Here is a 24,212-nt window from a genome sequence, read left to right as displayed (position 1 = left end):
GAAGGGGTCTGAATACTTTCCGAAGGCACTGTACAGCCACAGAAGAAATTCTTGAAAGAAAATACCAATCAACAGCTTGTTCTTCAGAAGTACAAGAAAACCAGATCAACCCCAGAATGTCTCTGCAACAGATGTTAATGGCCTAATGTTAAGTACCCAAAAATTGATGATAAGTAAAGAGAATTTTAATGTCGTTCAAAGAGAAGAGGGGGAAATAGCTGAGAGGGAGAGGGGGTGCAGATGTGGCTACACTGATTGAGTAAGATGGAGAGCGAGGTCACACAAGGACCGTTTCATCTGAACGCAAACAAATGTACATATAAAAGTTGCCTCATGTTGTTGGGAGCAGGGATAAGAATTGACACCATTATCAAAAGATCCATGGTTCTGACTAGTTTATAAAGAGACTAGACATGAATATGTTAGGAGGCAATCAAGCTCAGGCTACAGAATATCTAAAAAAACCCGTAAGTTTACTCCTACTTTCAACAACAGGAGTATAATTTCCATGGAACAAAATCGCACCGCGTTGGTTTCCACTTGAAACTAAAAATGTAGATCTGGACAACTATCAGGCCTCAACAGCCATTATCTACACAGACATTTTCAACCAGTGTTTTGAATTAAATGCCACAGACTGCACTTGAAATCAAAAGGAACGTGATCTTTGTGCGTCAGTAGCCGCACGGTGACTCTGAAAGAAAATTCCAGAACACTTTTTGTATCCCTGTCGCAGGGAGTTTCCTTTTTATGTTTGTGGAGGGGGGAATCAGGGATAAAGAGCAGACACATTCCTATGGTTAGACAGAGCGGGTTATTATACTGTCTGCTTCTCAAAGGTGACACTCTAAAAACCGAGACGGCTGACACTTCCGTGTCTTTCTGCCGAGGGGCTAAATAAAATGTCATGTTACACGGTTGAGGGTTAGCAGCTGTGCTTTTAAATCACTTGTGATGTGCAAATAATAATAAAATGAATAATTTGAAAATGTCCCAAAGAAACGTGTATCTGGTTAAAGACACCACGGTTTAATGAATGCAAGGCAACAGCACACACGCACCTGAGTGGTAACACGCATTGAAACAGGAATCACAAATTTCGCCAAGCAGGAAATTTATTTTCCTTCTTGACATAGACTGGAATTTCTGGGGTTTCCTGGCTCCAAAATTAGATTCCACAATCTGGGCTTGGTGTACATGCAAAGTTTGGACAGGAACTTAAGGTAGACTGCGAGCTATCTGTGAAAGGTTCAAAGACCTGCGTGTACCTAACGTTATCATCGCTCTGCTGGGAAGATCTCGGCAACGTTTCAGGAAAAACGCTCTGCACTTCCTGTAAACGCAGTCCCAGAACGCCCTGACCAACCCAACAGGGATTTTTATTACAGGCTATTTACGGTTATGAGGAGGAAGTGACTCGAGGCGCGCGTAGCGGGGAGGTCAGACGGTTTCGATTCGGACTCTGCTCCGAGTGACGTCCGAACGCAGATGTGCGTGTTGGTAAACACCACAGGTTTCTATCTACGCTGAACCACAATTGAAAGTGAAAGGAAAGGACTCATTACGGGAAATTACGGGACAGTGCCAGAGGGAAGAGGCATGCAAAATTAATTAACGTTTCCACATTCCCAAAGTTATTACATTCCTAGAGCACACCTGCAGCTGTTCGGTTTCAACCTGTTAAACTGGGTTTCTTAGTGAAAGGCACCTTGTTAGGTTATACAACTTCTAAACACATACCATTATATGCATTATATAGTTCAAAATAATTATTAAAAAATATGAACATAAGACCATAAATGTATTCGCATTTTTTTTTAAAAGAAAAACATTATTATCGGTCAGTGTACAAATTTCCATCTAGCTTGGTAAAAAAAAATTTGTACAGTGAAACCCAGGGGAGAAATTTAAAAAATTGGCTTTGTGTTGGTGACCGTCAAGGCAGGGGGTCTAGTAGCAAACACTAAGCTTACCCAAAATAAAACAGAGACCGTTAGCAGTCCAGAATACAGGGCAGTGCTGCCACTCTCCCCACGCAAAGTAGCTAACACAGCTCAAAAACTCACTAGAAGACCCTAAATGATGTCATACCGCCGTTTGCATATTTATGACATCACCACGTACTCGTTTGCAAATGAAAGGGGGGGAGGATTTTCTATAAAAGGCAACCATAAACCGTATCATTTTATTGTATTTTACACAGGGTTTGATCCCCCACCACGGCGCTTACTGTACTGTGATGGCACCTCTCTCCGCAACCCTCTCCGACTCCCCTCGGTCTCAATAAAGTGAAAAAAATACACACGGAGAACGAAGTGCTAATAAAGCTCCCACCTTCTCCTCGCCCGGCAGGTGGTCCCTGTCGTCCCGCCTGGTCCTGTCGCTGTCCTCCAGGGCGTCCAGGAGACCTGTCGGCTTCCTCCGGTCGTCCATATCCGCCTCGTACTGGATGCAGAGCCGGGCCGTTCCGCCCCCCGTCGCCTGGTCGTCTTAACAAGAGCGCGAGCGCTAAGTGGGAGCAGGAGAACCGCTGCCCTGCGCCGTGCCCTTGTTGTATACCAGGGGGCACTGTGCCGCATTGATGCTATTCTATGTGCTGCTGACCTCGTCCACCAGAGGGCACTGTGTCACACTGACACTACTCTACGTGCTGTTCACATGGTCCACTAGGGGGCACTGTGTCACATTCTCTGCCTAAGGTGGGTGTTAGAAACGATAAGCTGCCAGGTCTTCGGGAAAAACGCTGGAGTATTTAACGTCAGTCGTAATGGAGGATAATTTCAGGGCTAGATTTCGAGTCCCTAAAGACATGCTCTCTCTGCAATGCACAATTAGCCGAGTAGTCCAAAAGCAGCAAATAGGGTTGGGCCGATGTAAAAATATTCAAACCGGTTTGATATTAAGCCAAAAACGGGACCGGACCGGTACTACCACATTTTACCACTAGGTGTCGCACGTTATTCCACTTATACAACGGGTTACCAATAAGGTTACTTTAATATTTATTGATTTTTATCGACTTAATCAGCTGAAATTGAAATATTCTTCCACAGCCATTTGGGCATATTATTTTACCGTTGTCAAGCAAAACTCTCGTTGGTAGTTCTATTTGCACCGTTGTTAAGCAAAAACTCTAGTCGTTAATTTATGAAAACAACAATTCTATCAGGAAAAAATAGTTCCTTCTATTTTTATACCATACAATTAACACCAATTTTGGTCATTTTTGTCATTGCATTATTTAAGAAAACTGCATGAAACCATAACTCAATCAAATTCATTTCCATGGCTCTGTTGTGCTTTTTATAATGGTGCGGTCATGCAGACATAGCGTTTTCCCAAGAATCGGGCTTGAATGCCAGCTAGCTTTATGATAGGTTTGCTGTCACTTGTCACCTAGCCAATATTAAAATTCAGCTGGGTTTTAGGCAAAAATGGTCTCACGGCATGCTTTATTATATTCAGAACAGCGGTTACTATAAATGCAATCGTTGACAAAGATACAAAGGAAAATGCGTCCGGTAGCCACAAGTAAAATACGGAATGCTTATTCTACTGTCCAAATGAGGGACGATTCCGTAATTTTGTGGGACATCTGGCAACCCTAAATAAAGCCAGTGACTAGCACCGTGATTCAACGTTGCCATCAATTGCGAAATTGGACATTGGAACGGGAAGGGTACGTAACAACAATTCAAAATCGAAAGAATAATGTTGCTGTTTTAACTGCTTTAGAATGCTGGATTTTGAAGCGCATTGATTTTAGAACTGTTAAAAGGCCGAGGTGTCCCTTAACTGAGAATTAATGCCCATCCTTGGACCAATCAGAATCGAGTATTCAGCCAAGCCATTGTATAAACAAACAATATTATGTTAATCACATTGTCATATTGCTTATGACTAATGCAATACAAGTTGGATTTAGCACCGTCGGCACATATTGCTGATGTAGGCTACTTTTTAATTTGCCATAATGACAAATGCCGGTTCAGTCAGTTCGCATAAAATCAAACCGGTTTAAGCTTGTACACTTGACTGGACCAGCAAAACCGGAAACAGACCCAACCCTAGCAGCAAAAACCAGCAAATCTGCACTTAAAACTAAAACTAAACTGAAATGAAAATGGAAAACTAATAAATAAAAACTAGTGAAAAATGTGAGGTTATTTAGAATATGTTAGTTGATTTAATGTAGTTAAATCAACATCCTATTTAAAATTGATATAATATTAATAATACTTATATTGAAAAACATTTCGTTTTTAAAGTAACTACTGAAATTGACTTTGCATAAATATCAAACACTCTAAATAGACATCTCTTCTGCGTATGCCTTTACATAGGTCTCCAAACTCACGTTGATTTGTATCGAAGAAAAAAACTCAGATAAGACTGTTCTTTTGTGGAAACGTAAGCACAGTCAATAATTAAATCTGATTGTATGTTTGTACACAGTGGGGGCGGCGCTTATACAGGGGGTACCTACTGGGGGCTGTGCTTAAACTTGGGGTACACTTTGGGGGCTGCGTTTAAACTGGGAGTACTTACTGCCAGCTGTGCTTAAACTGAGGTACCTACAGGGGGCTGTGCTTAAACTGGGGTACCTACTGGGGGCTGTGCTTAAACTGGGGTACCTACTGGAGGCTGTGCTTAAACTGGAGTACCTACTGGGGGCTGTGCTTAAACTCAAGGTACCTACTGGGGCTGCACTTAAAATGGGGGGCACCTACTGTGGGATGCGCTTAAACTGGGGTACCTACTGGGGGCTGCACTTAAATCGGGGATATCTACTCGGGGAGACGCTTAAACTTGAGGTACACACTAGGGGATGCAATTAAACTCAGGGTACCCCCACAAGGCTGCATTTAAACTGGGGGTACACATTAGGGGGTGTGCTTAATATGGGGGTACCTAATGGGGGAAGCGCTTATACTCGGGGTACACACTAGGGGAAGTGCATATACTGGAGGTACTTACCGAGCCTGCGTTTCTTCAGGCTGGGGACGTGGGAGTCCAGAGCTTTGGCCTTGGGCATGAAAGAGCTGAGAAGAGTAGGGCAGGGCCGGTGGGACCCACCACTGGGGGACCCGCTGCTGGAGGCCCCGGCTTCCGAGGACCACGCGGCCCCGCGGCCGGCCGCCACGGCCTTCTTCTCCGGTGGGGGTCTCTGCGCAACATGGATGTACACTGAGCTCAGACCCACGCACTTCATGCTTGTGAAATGTGTCCAAGTAAGCCATAACCGGGGTTAACCTACAGCAAGCCAACAAACCAGTAACACCTCACAGGGGTTTCCTTTTCATCTGTATATTAGTCACTCAACCAGAAGTCCAACGTGACTTATTAGTCGCGCCACGGTTTTTCCTGCATTGAAATGCCTTGGTTGGGCCACCCAAGTGGCTTTTTCATTCAGTTATAAAAGGTTAATATTACATAACATAACATAACGTAAGACGAGAACAGGCCATTCAGCCCAACACTGCTCGTCTATTCCTACCACTAAACTGTACTTAATGCTTAGTTTACCTAAAAGCTAGATAGTATCTAACACTGTATCAAGCCGGTCCTTGAATACCCCCAGTGTTTCTGCCTCCTGCCACTACATGTCCAGGCAAGCTATTCCACACATTGACCACTCTCTGAGTGACAAAAATGAGATGCATTTCAAGACATGTTGAAATTCCAAATATCACTACTCCTGTACAATGACCCCCTACAATATGATAATCCTTCAGTATAGGCCAGTGGTCTCCAACCCTGGTCCTGGAGAGCTACAGCGTCTGCTGGTTTTTGTTTTCACCTTAAAATCAGCACCCAATTGAGACCCAAGACACCAGGTGAGTTGAGTTATGTGCGTAATCAACTGCTCTAATTGATTCATGCAGAGTCACTATGAAAACCAGCAGATCCCGTAGCTCTCCAGGACCAGGGTTGGAGACCACTGGTATAGGCTATATTTCCCCCCTAATTCGGCCACTTGGGTAAACTTTCAAAAAATGTAACATTTTGCCACGTGTTTCATGGTTTTATAGCCCGCATCTCAATGCACATGGTGACCTCTAGAAGTCGTTACAGAACCTTACATTCTAAATGTAGCTAAATATAGAGAGAGACAGGGAGGCAAGGGGGCAGACCAACCGCAGTCACAGTCAAGTCACCACCATGCCCTACTTTGAGCCAGGAAAGATCCTGCACACCAGACGTCCTGCTGAGTAATGAAGAAAGCAGCCTACTGCCTAATACGGTTCATACAGCCTGTCGTGCGATCAGAAATTCAAAGCAGTGTGAGTTGAGATGTCACTGACTTGCGGGAATATCTGTCGACGATCTGTTTCTGCATTTGTTAAGATTTTGTCTACTACACGCAAAAAAATAGCCATCTGCTCCTTTGTTCTTCCTCTTTCAAAACACAGTACACGTGAGTCATAGGAAAACAGCCCGGAAATGTTGATGCTGGGGACTGCTGAAACCCTTTAACATTGGGTGTTATCTTAAGGGCTTTTCATGGAATAAAAACAGTGCGCTACCCATCACATTAGTCACCGACGAATCTACGGAAACATTACGTACCAGTTTCTGAGCGACTCTGAAGAACTGCGCGACGTCGCGGACCACGTTTCCGAACTTCTCGTCCGAACGGAGGTGCGGCTTCACCCACGAAGGCAGCTGAGAGCGAGCATCGGCACTCTTAAACCTGAGCGAAAAATTTCAGAGGAAAGGCGTTCATTTTTCCAGCGACAGCAGACAGCAACCCTTACCGCTCGGCTAATCATCATCAGCGTCCCACAATTTCATAAACTTCTCAAGGCAATCAGTTACACAATTTGAGGCAATGACCATCCTCATAGCAACCCTTACAGAGCCGGTGTGACACAACGCATCCATCCCGTTTGAATATTCGCTTGCAGTTTGCTTCTGATCGGCTCTAAACAGTCACACTGCTGATTGGTTAAAATGTCAATTCATGTTGATTACATGATTCACATTTTTCCAAAATGACAAATAACTATTCTTGACTCCATTTTTATTTCTAATAGTCATATTTTCCTGTAGGTGGTTATCGAAGCATTTTGCTTTCAGGATTTTCAAAAATACTGAATAATCATAGCATGGGTTTTATTATATATTTTATTTATAACTATTAAAAAATGGATGACTTGATTCGATGATGAAGAGTGTAACAGAAAACGGGCTGAGAAACAAAGCAAAACCAAGTCCTGCTGCTATGCGATTGAAAAGCCGGGCCACTAATTGTTCTTAACGCAATCATGCGCTTGTAAGTTTGCCGTGATAGGGTTGCATTAAAACAGAGAGATCGGGCCCTGGCCCAGTACTGCGGTAGTGAGCACCTGTGGAGGTTGTGGTAAGTCGGAGCCTGCGGGGGTTGCAGCAGCGAGCGAGGGGGGAGGGAGGTTTCGGCAGCGAGCACCTGTGGAGAGTGCGGTAGTGTGCGGGTGGAGGTGGCGGTAGTGAGCGGAGGTGGAGCTGGGTTAGGGGAAGCGGGGGGGGGGGGGGGGACGGGTGGAGGGCGTTCAGAGGGGTCCTGACCTGTGATCGCACAGGAAAATGGCCCCGTAATCGCTGCAATGCCGGATCACCCTGCCGATGGCTTGGTTCACTGCCCGGGACGCCTGCTGTCGGTACCACTCCTGCCCGGACAAATACTGAACACCCACACGCACGCAAAGACATTTACCAACCGCACGCAAACACACAATGACTTCAACCCACGTCTAGTGGAAAGGAGACTTATCTGGAATGAAGCGGCACAACAGGTGCTGTCAAATGGCTCAATAAAACTGACGAGGCAAAATGTCACTGCCATGGTAACCTTCCTGCATGGTAACCGTAACTACAATCAAATTCTAAAAAGAGACGCGGACATCCACTGTCTGTGCCGGAAAGGAAGCCCATAACAGACAAGTATCCATCAGTGATTTTCACTTTGAAATTAAAACTGGACTTTAAAACAACCTATTTAAATTTTTATGACAATGAAGAAAGGAATACTGTAACCAAGACAAAAAAACAGAACAGCACGCCTATTTCAAAAAATGTGACTTGAATTTGAAAACTTACTCAAGAATCAGTTAAATTCACATGAATCAAGCTGCTGATGGCTAAATGAGCAGTTATCCTATCTCTGGAAATAAAGAAGCATACTTCCAGTATACTTGATAACAGTACACTTCCTGTAGGAAATGCTGAATGTTATCAGTAATTATTTAATTGCATTAGCAACTGGGGACACGGAGGCCTGTTCGTCCAAAATTCGAATAGCATTGCATGTTAGTGTTTTATGCCCTGTGTATGTGTATATCCAAATGTTATTGTGTCTATCTCAGATGTCAACATTGGTCATCCTTGAAAGTTTGGTGAAATATGTCACCATATTTTGTCATTATGTTCATTGCATAGGACTATGTGAAATGCTTTGGGATTTATAAGCATTCTTATCATAAGCCCGGCTGAAATGCAAGTTGTCAGCTTACTGCAGCGTTGAGTGTTTTGATGTAACTTTTTATTTTTTTTATTTATCGCCTCCTATTGGCCAATTTTCAGAAAGTTTTGCAGGCTACTACAATATTGGAGGCAACACTTTTTGGAAACAGCAAATTTCAAGCAGATCGGTAATTTTGTTCATAAGTAATGGTATTATTATCTTATTGACAAAGCAAAACCAAATTTTATGCACCTCCTTGAACCTTCTTCACGGTGATAGGTATCAATTTTTGTGAGAATCAGGCCTATACACCAATTTGTGCAAATCTGTAGAAGAAGCGTTTTTTGAAAGCATTTTTCAAAAAAGGTAAAAATGCTGCAGAAAATCCAATATGGCGCACTTTGTGGGTCCTTATGGAAAGTGCTTGTTATGAATCAGGGAATCTGAGGAAAGAATAATCTTGAGAATAAAGCCAAACGGTTCAAAAGTTATAGCCCAAAAACGATAGCTTTGTCTTACAGCACCACTATCTAAGTTCTTATTTTTCATTTTTTTATCCTGAGTAGTGGGTGGGAATGTGAACCTACCTGCCAAATTTGGTTTCTCTACGATGTAGTTTTTGCTGTGCAAACACTTTTAGGGCAGAAAAATAATACAAATCGAAAGAAAAAAATAGGGCCCCAGCACCTAATAATAATAATGATGATGCTGATGCTGATGATGATGATGATGATGATGAAGGACAAACAGTAAGGGGGCAAGTCCAAAGTAAATCACTCTTTACCCTGACTCCACCCAGAGCCTTTCTGCACATTTCGTCGAGGTACTGCATCTTCAGAATGACTTTCGGGTCCATCATGGGCGGGAACGGCAGGCCGGTGATGACAACACCACGGCCGTAGGTGTCCGCGAAGTCCAGCCCTTCGCTGGCCTGAGAAAACAGGAAATTACTAGTTTTCCAGGCTGATTTAAACCACCATCTACTTGGTGAGAAGCGTCCCCCACAGTGGATGTAACAGTATGATGTCACGTCATGTGACAAACACACACACACATCTGAAAATGATGTAATAAAGTTTATACATCCAACTGTGCAAACAGCAGATAATCAGGACAAGCAGTACTAAATATCAAATCAAATGCACACATTGACAACGTCGTACAGCCAGGACAGCAGTGTGAAATATAAACGTTAAAGAGGAGAAACGGAAAGGCTCACCTTTCCTCTGCATACTGCAAAGAAACTGCCTCCTTTCGTTTCACGATCATCAACTTTACTATAATAAGCATCCATCACCTAAACCGCAGGACAAGAGAGAAACATTACATCCCACAAATGGTGGATTTTGCCTACGAGTAATGTCAACAGACGGAATGCCCCATGGAGAGCCATTACAGCACCTTCAGTGATTAGCGTGCAAGCAAAGGCTAACGGCTGCAGCACCGCTAGTTATATAGAGTCATAATTATCCCCATGGGCCAATTTCTTCTGCAGCATAGTATGCGAGGAGGAAATGATAAACAGCAATAAAGAAAGTACCCACTATGACACAAAGACATGAAAAATATATGCTGTGCTAACCTCAGTGAAGGTCCCCTTGCCTCGCGGCTCCACAAACATGGGTTTCAGTTTCTCTATTCGGTCAGCGTGCCCGTTAGCCTGCGGGGACAAGGGCAAAGAGCGCTCGCTAGGGTAGGGCTGCGACAGAGCCGCGCCCCGACTCTAGCTGACGGCTACATTCACATAGCATTAAAAACACAGCTAATTACAATGGAAAGATATTTGTGTGCACGTCCAGCCCAAGTTGGGTTCAGGCGCTGGATTAAAAAAAAAAAGGCAAACTATGAAATGGAAAAGATATCCACACACCAAAACTAAAAGCTCCCAAGAATTTGAAATAACGACGTGACGTTTCGGTCGCAATGACCTACTTCAGGCATCCTGATGATGCCAGCTGCAGGTCTTTGAGACCGAAACGTTGCCCTGTTAATTCAAATTCTTGGAAGCTAATTACCCTCCAGAATTCGATGGTCTTATCCATCACTGGATAAGAGGGGAAGAACACCAGTAGGCCGTGGGGAACAACCCGTCCCAAATTTACTGTGGGAGGAAAATAAAAAGGACAGAACAATAAACATGAGGTTTTAAACTTAAAGAACAGGATGTAATTTTCTTAAATATAAGAAGCGCCCCCCCACATTCAGACAGTTAGAGAGGATAGGAGAAAGGGCCACAGCTGAGAAAGTGGCATGATGGGGCTCGGACCCCGTACAGGAGAATCACATGACCAAGAGTCACCCGGCAAACCGCGCCACACGTCTTGTCCGGGATCTAACCGGAAAGTTTCTTTGCCAAATGGCAGAGCGCCACACAAACAGAAGCTGCTCCAACTGATCAGACACTTCTCTCTCTCACGAAAAAGAATCAAATTACAATTATCGTGAGTATTTGGTATCACGCGCGATTGCACATTTCATCAACGCAGAGAGCTGGTGAATGGTGGACAGCAGGGGGCGGTATAGAATGGTTTCCTACGAGAGGGCATTTGTACGTGATGTTTTTGCTGCCGGTAAGCGAGGTCTGGTGGGAAAATGAGGGGAGGACACTGCCAGGAAATATGTGCAGTACAACACATCAGGGTCTAGTCAGCGGTTTACCCAAGCTTACCTAATTGTCTTTATTGGAAAGGCCCGTAGGGTTTCAGGGCTGAATCCTGGTGTGGGCAGAGTAACATAAGCTGCGGTGGTACGCATGAACGGCTTTTCCAGTGAATTCAAACCACAGACATACGTGGACACTTTCCAGCTCATAACTGGCGTAAGTGGTCAGGCGAACAAAAGAAACGTGTTCACCGCGGGAGCAGGAAAAGAAAAAACGCCGTAGGTCACGTCTTACCGATGGTATTGCCCAGCGAAGCCATGTTTTCAGGAACAAACCTAGAAGAAAAGAACACATTTTCACTGAAACCGCGCAAGGCCACAGTTCCGAGGTAAATAGGCACTGACTTAACTCCAGCTGTAATGGAGAGCACAAGGAGACTCCCTAACAGGGCATGCCACGTTCAGGAAGAACCAGATTCAGGGGTTTCTAAAAGGATGTGTGGGGTTGCATTAGTATGTACTCTTTCTAGTACCACTCTGGCAAATACTGCTTGTAGCCTTCAGCCTTACCCGCTTCGCGCAAGCCCCCTAGTGGCCAGTGTCCTGAGATAGATTCTAAGTGCCATCATTAATTATATTGGACAATTAGTACTGGTCATTTTAATTATTAACTCTAAACCCAATTTCATGGTTCATTTTATGAGACTGATTATTTAGTGCGGTTATACCACTCCACCTACATAATTGGTGCCACGTGCAAGGTTAAGACAGACATGTTTCAAATATTAATCCCCAATATTATAATTAGTAGAGGTATGTTCCCCACAATGCACTGCAAGTGGCTCGGTCAGGTTTGATGTTTGGTTTACCACGAAGCTAGAACATAGTCAAACCTTTTCTGACTGTGGAATATTATTTTATTGTATATAATGTGGGGACATTATTAGGAGAACAACTTCATTATTGTATTTTTGCCAAGATAATTGCATTTGTGGCACTTAATTTCTACCTAAATTATGAATGTGAAATAATACATACCATATATAAGTTAGTATTCTTAATGGTACAAGTCTCTTGCTTCATTTAAGCTATTTTCCAAGTCCCTGTGATGCTCACACGAGGAGTCATAAAGTCCTAAATTGTTAAGGGCTAGCCAGATTTGGCATTTGGACAAAGAGGTTACATTTGCAACGCACCTGTGTTATTTCTGTTTCCCGGCAACTTTTAGTAAACACAATACAAGTTGAAATATTAAGTAACAAAAAGCGGCAGGGAAATCAATGCTGGGTGAGGGGGAAAAAAAAAACGGTTTCGAGTGACAAGGCAAACCCAAGACATCGGGCCTGCTCTCCGCCTTTCGTCTCCGGCCGAGGCGGGAAAATCCCGCGAAGGCGGGAGCCGCGGCGGCGCCGCCTGACGCGCACCTCCGATCGAAGGCCGAGCTCAGCTGCACGCCATCGGGCCCTCTGTCGACGACGCTGACGAAGATCTGGTCTCGCTGGATTACGTGCGGGTTCTCCAAACGCACCGGGAAAGGTCTGAAAAGAACGCCCACAACGCAAGGAGAAGAGAGAAAAGAGAGAGAGAGAGAGAGAGGAAGCACCTAAAACAAAGTGACCCCCACTCACATCAATACAAAGCCCTGCAATACCAAGAGTTGAGCAAAGCAAACAATCCCCTCACTCAGCTGGTCCTGAGCCTTAGTTCCCCACATACACTAACACACACTAACACCTCACCTGCTCAGGATCAGAACAAAACTACAAACATAATTAGAATAAACCAAATTGCAACACAGCTGAAACAGAATTATATAACCTACTGGGAAACTAAAACAAAATTGCAAAGTAAAATGAAATGTTATTTGGCCCTAAAAAGACAGTATGCTGTAGCGAACTACCTGACCACAGTTACTGACAAAAAACTGAGAACCACCTTGACGAGGTACAGACTCAGCGAGCACCACTTAGCCATAGAAACTGGCAGGCACAGACAATCATGGTTGCCAAAGAAAATAGATTGTGCCAACAATGCAAAGGCAACCAAATTGAAACGGAAAAACACTTCCTAATGGAATGCACAAAATTTGACCAAATTCGCCAAAAATTCTACCAAAAAATAATCCAGAAATGTCCCCAATTCAATGATATACCCAATGACGATAGATTACCCTACCTATTAGGAGAAGAAAAAGGCTGCTGCATATTAGCAGCACAATTTGTGTTCTCTTGCCATACTCTGAGGGACAATGTGTGACCACCTCATGCACACATTTACACACAGCATACACACGTACAAGCAGACACATAATATTCACTCATGCACATAACACACAGATAGTCAGACACACACACACACACACCTAACATCACTTACTGATATTTTTGTATATATTTTTTTATTTTTATTTTTTTATTTTATTTATTTTTTATATAACGGTTTAATTGTATATAGTTGTATGTTATAACCACTGCTTTGGCAACACAAGTGCCTATATTTGTCATGCCAATAAAGCACTTTGAAATTGAAATTGAAATTGAGAGAGAGAGAGAGAGAGAGACATATCAGATGTGTCAGGTGAGCTCTGACGATATCTGCAGGCTTATCGGATTACGGCGGTTTTAGGTCTTGTCTCGGGCGAGACGACGGCGCGTTAGTCATCGGGAACGAGGCCGAGATCAGACGCGTGCGTTCGCGTGCCATGAACAGGGCCGCCGGCTCGACTCCCCTCGTTATCTCCCCTCGCATTGGTATTTTCAATCTTCCGCAATAGCGTACGTTTCTGCCAAGGCCCTTCACAATAAATCCTCCTGTTTGCACCGCCTCAATAATCTAAGCTGACAATGTAATTGCCACTGCTTAAGCACTGATGACAATGTCAAGTTTTCACCTACTTCTACTCCACGGGTGTGGGCCTGGCTCTGGGCAAAACAAACATAACCTTTTCACGTTTGAGTGGCAGTGCAAGTTTGCGAAACTCAAACAAAAACATGATCTAGTTTTTATTATCCTTTAAATGTTAAGGGGCATGTTAGGTTTGTTAGAAGCAGTGGGAAATACCCACAATAAAAATGAGAGCCACAGAGTCTGCGGGTTTTGTTTTTTTCCTGAAGATCAGTGACTGAGCCCGCTCCAATAAACCAGGTGACCCGAGATAGCTGAGTAATCAACTGCTTTACCTGATCAATTGCCGTGCTGCTCAAGTGCTGAGTAACAACGAAAGCCCTGTGGCTGTCCAAAACCAGGAGTGAAGACCACTGGCTCAAAGACATGCTTTACATAGCATTTAAACTTCCACCCATGCTCACTTTCCTTCCTGACTCTCCCCATATTAGATCAACTAACTGTTTTTTATAAATGTCTCCATTAAAAATTAATTGCACAATTAGTCACTTGATTGTGCTGTTGGGAGAGTCTATGGAAACCCCTGGAGGATGGAGGATTATTAAAAATAAGATTACATCCCTGCAGGTCACATGGTGGAGACAAGCTGATTGCCCTAGTCATAAATGACCAAAACATTACAAAACATTAAGGTCGCCATCCAAAATGAATATGCTACTACTCAATTATAGAAACAAACAGGTGGGAATAGGAAACTCCCCATGTATGAGTCAACAATATTGTGTTTTCTCTGGTATTATATCGTGTTTCTTTGGTCCAAAGTTCAGCTGGCTAACCCAAGACTTGTCACGCAAACCCATCTTTATCTTTTTCCCCCTTCAATTACAGAGAATGCAGACCAACATTATTTTCTTTATACTACATGTTGTTATTATTATTTTATTATATATGTTTTATATTTTATATGTGTTTATTAATATTTCAATTTCAATTCCACTTCCTGTTTTCATTTAGGTTTTCAGGACCTTTCCGCTTTACAGTATTTCTGCATCATTTTACATAAAAATCTAATTTATTCAAAATTAAAACAACAAAATAGAGGAGAGAAAGAGTGATTTGGGGCAGGAAACAGCAAGGGATGGAAAGACAGAAGGAAAACGAGAGACAGAGAGAAAGACAGAGAGAAAGACAGAGAAAAAAGTTGTGTAAAAAGTTGTGCCAGTTGCTCTGGAGAGAGAGAGGCAAAGGGAGAGAGAGACAGGGAACGAGAGCGAGACAGACAGTGAGTGAGTGACAGAGGGAGCAAGAGGGGGAGCAAGAGAGTGAGGGAGACAGATACAGAGGTAGCGAGAGAGACGGAGAGAGACAGAGACAGACAGTGGGAGAGAGACAGAGGGAGCGAGAAAATGAGATAGACAGAGAGGGAGAGAGAGACAGAGAGCGAAAGAGCAAGACAGAGGGAGTGAGAGAGATCTGACTTTTAACGGCTCGGCTGGAAAGGGCAGTAGCAGCACTGACATCTGCATTTCGGAGGTGAAGGAGGAGAGGGGCGAGAGGGTGCCGCTGGTCAGGATGATGCTCCGGACCCCCTGGCGCACCAGCTCCTTCATGCTGAACCCGGGGCAAAAGCACCAGTAACTCAGGATGTTCCCTGCAGGAGAAAACACTCTGGGGTCAGATGAGGCCCCACCCCCCTGCTCAGGACCCAGGACCCACCCCCCTGTTAAGGCCCCACCTTCATACATCCTGTGGTCAGACTACAGGGGATTATACGTTTTGAACATACAAGGTTGAATGAGGGATTAAATGGGATTACATTTTGAATATACCAGGTTGCCTGTGTGGGATTAATTGGGATTATGTCTTTTGTATATACAAGGTTGAATGTTTGGGATTATTCCGTATTCACCAGGAACGGTACACAGTTACCAACATGTAAAATTATAGAAGAAATTTATCTGATGGGTAGTACCAATGGAAAAGTAGCAAATAAAATCAATGTTCAGTCTGGTAAAAAAAAAAAATCAAGGAACCTAAAAGTGGATGTGTGCTTGGGGGAGGGGGGGGGGGAACAAAGTAATTCACTAGCAATTATTTTTCCAAAGGGCATGTTTCAAAATGGAAGGATTAGGATTAGGACAATTAGATTGGGATGGACCAGCAAAAAATCTAGCCGTGCTTTGAAATCTGCATTACACACTTACACACATCGTACAGGAGTAATGGGGGGGGGGGGGGGGAAACAGGAAGCAGATGCATTCATCTGAGCACCTTGTTTCTTCGAGGACGATGAGGCCCACACGTCCACGGCTTGTTTTTTCCGATTGTGGCTGGTGTCCCGGTGGATGTGAACCTATTAAGACAGAATGTGCTCAAGAAATACGGACGTGACACAGCGAGGGAGGGAAAAAAACAAAAAACATTCCTGCAGCGTGAGGTCATTCCGAACTGAAGGGCTTTCATTGCTTTCATTCTGAACCCATTGTTTTTTCTGCACGCTGTCATAACCATGAGTATCTCTGAGAAAAGATCAGGTAATACCAGAAATGTGATCCTGGGAAATAAAGCTTGTGTGAAAAGGGCCGACTGAACTGTGAGTTTAATGGAAAGCCAAGCGAAACTATTTCATTCAGTCCAATTCCACTTCCCATCATGCTTTGAGTCACTGGGAGATTAGCATGTCTGAGCAGTACTCTATAGTAGGCATTGCAGGCTGACACAGTGAGCAAATCACTTACGCTCGCTCAACTGCTCTAAAAAATTATTCAAATCAATTCAAATCACAATTTTCGATTTTCATTTTGGGCTGAATAATACCCCACAGACTCAACAGAACAATATCATACTGGTATTACTTGCTTAGCGAATCAAATTCCTACACTAAGGTTTAAGCGCTCTTGGATTATAACTAAATTAATAGGCTATTGCCTATAAGACATTTTAGCTAGACCCATGCAAAAATTCAAATATAACGAAACAGCCTGTAATAGCCGCAAAACAGACTTTAGCTTATTATTTAATAAAACAGACAGTGCCAAATCATAAAAACCAGTATCTCCCTAATTAAAACATGCCTCCTCGTTTTCCCCGTTAGAAACGTGTTTTCAAGACGCAGAATGCATCGACAAATTCCTGCACAAAATTGATTTCTGGTCCTTGTAACGAACGGCCCGCAGACAGACAACTCTCTCAGCCTCCAGGGATGTAACGTCAAACGAAAGCTGTGGTCGTTCTGAAGAAACGTAATTACACACACCCACTAAAATAGCAGCACTGGCATACGCCAACGAAAACACGTTTCCCATTTTCCCATCATTATATTTGTTGGGAACCGTGAAACAGTTTTGGGCGGGAATCCCTGGGAGTCGTTTCCCAGCATTTGAAACCGAGTGCAGCGCCTGAGCTCACCTTGAACTCTTTAGTGTTGTCTGCAATGTGCTTTCCAGCACTGCCCTCTGGTGGCTCTGCGCAGAACACCAGCTGTGAAACAGAAAGGACACGCACGAGGTCGGCGCAGGTCAGTGACAGGCCTCAGGAGCTGAATGGCCTGCTCTCCTCATTATATATTCTGATGTTGTCATGTTCCAGATGGGCTGATTGGCCTGTTCTCCTCATTATGTATTCGTATGTTGTCATGTTCTAGACGAGCTGAATGGCCTGCTCTCCTCATTATATATTCTGATGTTGTCATGTTCTAGATGGGCTGATTGGCCTGTTCTCCTCATTATGTATTCGCATGTTGTCATTTTCTAGACGAGCTGAATGGCCTGCTCTCCTCATTATATAATCTGATGTTGTCATGTTCTAGATGTGCTGAACAGCATTCTCCTCACATTGTTTCATCTTCCATTATCATTAAAGCATCACATCGTTATGAGGTGATTCGTTATTAAAATGACATGCTGCATAAACTACAGTATATATTGTATAAACTACAGTGCGTGTCCCACCTCAATGATGTCCGCTAACTTCTGCAATCCGGACGTGTTGTGGAAAATTCCAGGCCCTGAAACGAACAGAGTAAAAAAATCAGTGGCCATCGGCGGCACAGTTTCCCCGTCAGAGGAGGGGCATCCATACCGGTTTACCAAAACGGCTGGGGAACGGCCTTGCCGCGGGCGGACCGACGCGGTGCCGACTCGCAGGATGCCGGTGGGTAGGCGGCTGGGATTGGTTGTGTGCCGAGTCCCTCCCAGGACAGACAGCCCAGCTTCGGAAAACATTTCACTCAGGACATCAGAGACACTGAACCGTTTTAGTCAAAACTCTATTAACCACTTTAAAAATGAACGGGCTACTTGCATTTTAGTTTTAAAACGGATCGGACGGCACACATTTACTGCATGTTATTTTGTGCGTATAACCCCCAGAACCACAACTGTGCTTTTAATACAGCTCAGAGGTTTATGTTCTCTGGTGGATAACTGGTTTCGTATATATTTATTATGCAAAACAGCTGAAATGATTGGGCAGACGTATACGACGTGTCATAAAACAATAATTATATAACAATCCTGAGGCCGAGTAAACAGGATGCTGAGACGAAGTGAATGCACAGTCTGCAATAGCAGATCTGTTCCAGAGCTTCCAAGATGGCCGCCTTGGTGACGAAGGTGAGCTGGGCCCTCTGGAACAGCTCGTATATGAAGCTGAGGTGGAGAGATGGACAGAAAACACAGAAACAAAAAAAAGAAAAGATCTTCATTATATATGAAGAGGATAACAACAATAAAAAAATCAACCAGATATAGCAATGTAAACAATCAGTCAAACTGATAGCATCAGTAAGACCCAAATTCCCATGTTACAGTATGTCTGCGACATCTATAGAGCACCGCCTAGACGTGTCCTGTGTGCGGTACATATCGAGCAACAGCCAGACGTGTTATGCGCAACAGAGGGCGTTTCAGTGGAACTTCCCCCAGAGGACGTTTCAGAGGAACTCCCACCAGAGGACGATTCAGGCCTGGGGAACAAGGCGTTAACTCACTCACCTCCCAGGCTTGGTCACCCCTTTGCCATCAGGAATTTCAAAGGAATCGATAGCAGCCTCCAGGTCCAGGAGGATTTCTGAAAGGCCATCGCAAAACAAATCTGCTCTAAACTGCCCACGTTCATTAAAGAACAATAAAAGGACAACAGGTCATTCAGCCCAGCTAGACTGGTCATTTAGCTACAGGCTAACGTGTATTTAGCACTAAAATCAAGGCTGGACTTGAACACCCGAAGGGTTTGTGCGTCCACTGCATGACCTGGTAAACTTGAGTTAAGCATATAAAGAATGCCGCTAACAGCTACAACAGCAGTGTCCTGACTGCCATTGGCTCAATTTTCATACCTCTTTTACAAATTTAACATGACATTGCAGATGGAAGAACACACAACTGCCGTTTGTTTTTGAGAGGAAACTTACGTTTTATTTTTGCGATAGACGTAATGTCCAATTTCAAACCTGGAGGGGGGGAAAAAAAAACAACTTTAAAATGCAACAACCTTGAAAAGTGAAAAGGTTGTGCATGTAACAGTATACACACCAAACTAGTCTGCGTTTTCACTTTACTAGAAGCTGAGGTGACATGTTGACATATTTTGGGTGTTTAATGTTTGACGCCTGTGTTTTATTGGCACAAGTAAAAACTGGCTAGTTTCACGACCTTCGTGTTTTTTATTGAGATGTTTACACCGACTGTGTCAGGAACAAGGGGGGGGGGGGGGGCAGACTGTTTCTGGAAATAGCCTTGAATTCCTTTCATGGGTGAAAAGTCCTTCGGTGCTGCAGTCAATCACGTGTGTATTGAATTACTCAATGACCACAAATAATAATTCCAGGAACACGTCAACAATACCCCGTAAAGCATAAATCTGGACGGAAGAGTCAGACAAGGTAACCACAGTTTCCCTCAAGTATTAACAGCAGAATTCACGAGCACCTCCGCAAACACCAGAAGAAAAAAAAAAATCAATAAACCCTCAGACTCAGATCTCTGAGGAATAGGTGGTCCTATTTAACAAAACTGCCATTGTGTAGTCATGTTTTTACCAGGTCAGGTGTGGGCTACGCCATGTGTACACCGAGGCCGCACCTCTGCTGCTCAGCCTCTGAAGCACTTCCCCTCTAACTATTTTCTTGGCCAACAGCCACGACATGGTTCAACTGCATGTTCTTGGTACGTCCAACAAAACTCTTTCCCTGAGTTTCCCAGCAATGAAATGCCACTGTTGTTCCCCTTAATTGCTGCTCCTCGGCTCGGAGGTGGACTTACCCGAGTTCAGAGAGTCCACGTTGAAGTCCTCGTTCACCCCTTCCTTCCCAGCATCCCTTGCCTGCTCTACCAAGAGGTTGTCCACCGCTTTGATGGCGGTCGTCATGTCGTAGGGCGTCAGATCGAAGGAGGTGGATTCCTCGCACATTTTCTCCTGTGAAGAGACCGAGCTAGAGTGTTTGTTCGGTTTCCCTTCTCAGACGAGAGGTTGCAGGCACTTAGCAGACGCTCTTCTCCAGAACTTTTTACATACCTTGCTCAAGGGAACAATGACAGTGTCCTACCTGGGAATCGAACCTGCAACCTTTAGGTTTACTGTTGTGTGGCTTTACCTACGTGTCCAGAGCTTCTGCGTTATAGTGATTACGGCCAAATTAAAATTTACAGACGGCGATGCCGTCTATGGGCAGAATATACCTGAAACTATCCACTCATTTAACATTTTAGTTTTCATGAGAATGTTCTGATGAAAGTCCACTGACTAAAATCTCAGCCTTTTCTATTTATCAAACTGACTTGGAATAGATCTCAGAGTGCCATTTTTTAAAATTCTTAGACAGTTTTACAGCCAACCTGTCTGGATGATATTTAAATTTTGAAGAAATCAACAGACAGGTTTATTCCACTCGCTGAAGGGGCTCGTAAAGCGGGGCGGAACCCTGGCGCTCTGAGCGCTGTGACACATTGCCCCAATGTGGCCGCGGGCGGGCCCACCTTGGCGCACTCACAGCTGCCTAGAGAAATCCAAACCGGGAGGTGGAGGCGGGGCTGGGCCCCAGGCTCAGCTTCATGAACACAACCCTACTTCTTACGGGAAACGCAACAGTTCAACTATAAAACGCCAGTACTGTAGTCCGCACATACTGCAGAACTGAACATCTTACACTGCTGAAATGGTCATTTCACTCCACATGAACACATTTCTACACGCAGAGCAGGCTGAAAGCAACACATGCAGCCCAGACGTAGCCAAATCCTGTATAAAGGTAGCAAATCAGCAGTCAGCTAGGTGCTGGTTATGATGTAAAACTGGGGAGAGCCAGGGATTTGGGGCTCGGAAAACGGGAAATCACAGCGCCCCTTTCAAGCTGCTCCCTAGAGAGAGAAAGAGAGCCAGACAGATGGGGGGGGGTGACGCCTTAAAGCACAAACCAGGCCCTCAGGAGAAATCACAAAGAGCGTGTGTGTGTGTGTGTGTGTGTGTGTGTGTGTGTCTGTATGAGACTGAAAGAGAGCGAGAGCGAGAGAGAGACTGGTTATGAAATGAGTCTGCACGGGAGTGGGTGTGCGTGACAGGGATAGAGAGAGATATGAGATGTAAGACTTGAAAGCGAAACAAGTGATATGACAGACAAGAGAAACTGGAAAAAAATGAAACAGAAACAGATCTGAAAAAAGATAAAATACACATGAAAGAGAAAGAGATTTAAAAGAGGGAGAGAAACTGAGAGAAAGATCTGAACAACAGAGAGAAACAGAAAGAGATTTGAAAGAGGGAGAGAAACCGAGAGAAAGAGATTCTGAGAAAGAGATGGGACATGTGTATGCTGCGTGCGTGGGGGGGTGGGTGTGTTCCAGGGCTCCCCGCTGAGCTCATCTGTAGTCTCTATCCAGACGGGCGGCAGGCGCTCCCTGGCTAATGCATGCTGTGGGGAAAGATAAACGCGTTCCCATGGAGACCGCGCCTCAGACGTACACAGTAGGCCCTCCACGGCGCCCTACTGTCTGGCCTTGGACCACGCCCACCAGGGGACATCCCTGCACAGCCATGCCCCCTGTGTGCCTGCGTGCACGTCGGTGTGTGTGTGTGTACATGTGTATTTGTGTGTGTGTGTGTGTGTGTGTACATGTGTCTGTGTGCGTGTTCACATGCGTGTGTACAAGTATGTGCACGTGTGTGCGTGCGTGCGTGTACAGTGTGTGTGTGTGCGCGCGTGTGTGTGCGTGCGTGCGTGTACAGTGTGTGTGTGTGTGCGCGTGTGTGTCTGTGTCCGTGTATTGTGTGTACTGAGGACTGCAGATGCTTACCACGTTGTGAGCCTCATCAAAAATGATCACGGCCCCATTCAGCTCAATACTGTGCGCTTTGCGGCTCTGCAGAGAGGAAAAAACACTTCAGTCACAAGGTCTGCAGATACAGCCACACAAAGCCTACTACAGAAGTTATAGAAGCAAAATATCCAAAAAAATATCAAAATTGGCATATGGAACCAAAATCATCGTTTTTGACGGTGGTGCCTCCCCTTGAACTGCTTTAGAATGCTGGATTTTGTAGTGAGTTGATTTTACAACTGTTAAAAGGCCGAGGTGTCCCTTTACTGAGAAATAACTTGTTGCGAGGTAAAAAAAAAAAAGATTTTAAAAAACCTGGACTGGAATAAAAAAAAACTGGACTGGAAGAAAAAAAAAAAAAACCTGGACTGGAAGAAAAAAAAAAACCTGGACTGGATTAAAAGAGTACCATGGTGATTTTCACACTTTCTCGGTTTTATGTGCTATTTGCACAAGAGGCATTGAAGAAACACAATGAGCAAAGTATTAAATATGTCCGTTCTGTATTTTTTGAGAAATATGCGTTTTAAATTCATCGTCCTATTTTCAACCGGTTGAGAAAGTTGTCATTTTTCTACGTCACGAATATAGTAACCACTCCCATTTCCACGCCCCGTAAATAAATCTGGACAGGACACACCGTCCTGCTGTTCAGACAATGCAAATATTTGACTAACGTTAGGTTCACTTATATTAGAGTGCCTTTAGATTATTTCTGGTTATATTCATTTAGCTAGCTAGCTAACGTTGGCTAGCTAGGAGGTTTGCTTTCATATGGCAATGTTATCGATAACGTTAGCTTGCTATTATAATTGGATATAAGTCAACGTCCTTACCTTAGCTATCTATCGATACTTGATATACTGCTAAGCTAGCTAGCTTGTGAAAATTCAGTCTCCAAAAGAGAGAGCGTATCATGGGGGTAGCTATGGTAACGGGGCACGGTCTGTCAATCATAGCTAACTGACGGTTCTCATTACCACGCCCAGACGGTTCGGGTGAATTTTTATAGTGGGAAATTTAGGCTTAGAGAAATACGTTTTAAAGTACATTGAAATGACTGAAGAATAAAAAAATTATGCACATTTGTTTTGTTGTTGCCTGAAGACAACTGGGAAGTGTCACGTTCAACCACCATGGTACTCCTTTAAAAAAACTGGACTGGAAGAAAACAAAACCTGGACTGGATGAAAAAAAAACTTGACTGGAAGAAAAAAAAAACCTGGACTGGATGAAAAAAAAACCAGGACTGGAAAAAAAAAACCTGGACTGGAAAAAAAAAACTGGACTGGAAGAAAAAAAAACCTGGACTGGAAAAAAAAAACTGGACTGGAAGAAAAAAAAACCTGAACTGGAAGAAAGGGGAGGGGGGTGCTGTGGGCAAACCAGAAAATAGGGCCTATTTAATAGGCTATGTAGTTCTGCTGTTGTGGGATATTTTTGTAATATTTCGAAATAGTAGTATTAGTAAAAGTTTAAAATTTTGAATTTTTTATTCTTCCCTCGTTTGGGGCGCCCCTATGGATGGACGGCGCCCCTAGCATTCGCCTATACCGCCTATACCACGGGCCGGGCCTGCCTGCAGCACAAAACAGGACAGGGGTCTATCAGTTAGATTGAAAGATCTGCATCAATCCCCAGACCCACACAGGAGTGAGCCCCATTGGACGCCAGGCTGGAGCAAACGCGCACCAATCAGAGGAAGGCCTCACGGGTATGACTAAAATCTTCCATTAAGCCAGCTGACACCCTCTCTCAACAATGAGTCAACGTTCTGACGTCATTAGCGCTGAGCATAGCCCCGCTGCAGCAAAGGCAAAAGCGCAATGAGGCTGTTTCTCACATGAAAAAATTTGCCACCACCGGAAAAGCTGAGGATGGGTTTAAAAACGGAGGCTGACCTTATGATCCAGGAGGTAGTTATAGGGCATGAATATGATGTCAGCCTGCTGCTTCAGGTTTCGAGACAGATAGTATGGGCAGACCCTGGAAAACAGCAGAGAGGCAGG

The 24,212-nt window shown here is 44.1% G+C and overlaps 1 protein-coding gene across 1 annotated transcript in view; it reads right to left on the bottom strand.

Moving 5' to 3' along the window:
* rtel1 (regulator of telomere elongation helicase 1) overlaps positions 1-24,212 on the bottom strand; it is a 44,400-nt gene that overhangs the window by 12,028 nt on the left and 8,160 nt on the right. The window contains exons 7-26 of the mRNA XM_064299386.1: positions 24,105-24,189; positions 22,180-22,245; positions 20,152-20,305; positions 19,302-19,340; positions 18,883-18,958; positions 18,461-18,537; positions 17,839-17,912; positions 17,297-17,368; positions 16,160-16,241; positions 15,407-15,539; positions 12,469-12,582; positions 11,340-11,380; positions 10,459-10,544; positions 10,026-10,103; positions 9,663-9,740; positions 9,228-9,374; positions 7,549-7,664; positions 6,571-6,694; positions 4,978-5,167; positions 2,335-2,489 (exon numbers count right to left, since the gene is read on the bottom strand). Coding sequence (XP_064155456.1) covers positions 2,335-2,489; positions 4,978-5,167; positions 6,571-6,694; positions 7,549-7,664; positions 9,228-9,374; positions 9,663-9,740; positions 10,026-10,103; positions 10,459-10,544; positions 11,340-11,380; positions 12,469-12,582; positions 15,407-15,539; positions 16,160-16,241; positions 17,297-17,368; positions 17,839-17,912; positions 18,461-18,537; positions 18,883-18,958; positions 19,302-19,340; positions 20,152-20,305; positions 22,180-22,245; positions 24,105-24,189 — 1,987 coding nt within the window. The remainder of the gene's footprint in view (positions 1-2,334; positions 2,490-4,977; positions 5,168-6,570; positions 6,695-7,548; positions 7,665-9,227; positions 9,375-9,662; positions 9,741-10,025; positions 10,104-10,458; positions 10,545-11,339; positions 11,381-12,468; positions 12,583-15,406; positions 15,540-16,159; positions 16,242-17,296; positions 17,369-17,838; positions 17,913-18,460; positions 18,538-18,882; positions 18,959-19,301; positions 19,341-20,151; positions 20,306-22,179; positions 22,246-24,104; positions 24,190-24,212) is intronic.

This window comes from Anguilla rostrata, chromosome 11 (genome assembly GCF_018555375.3).
Source record: "Anguilla rostrata isolate EN2019 chromosome 11, ASM1855537v3, whole genome shotgun sequence".
Taxonomy (NCBI): Eukaryota; Metazoa; Chordata; class Actinopteri; order Anguilliformes; family Anguillidae; genus Anguilla; species Anguilla rostrata.
Note: the sequence above shows the minus strand (reverse complement) of the source record. Positions and strands in the feature narration are given on the sequence as shown.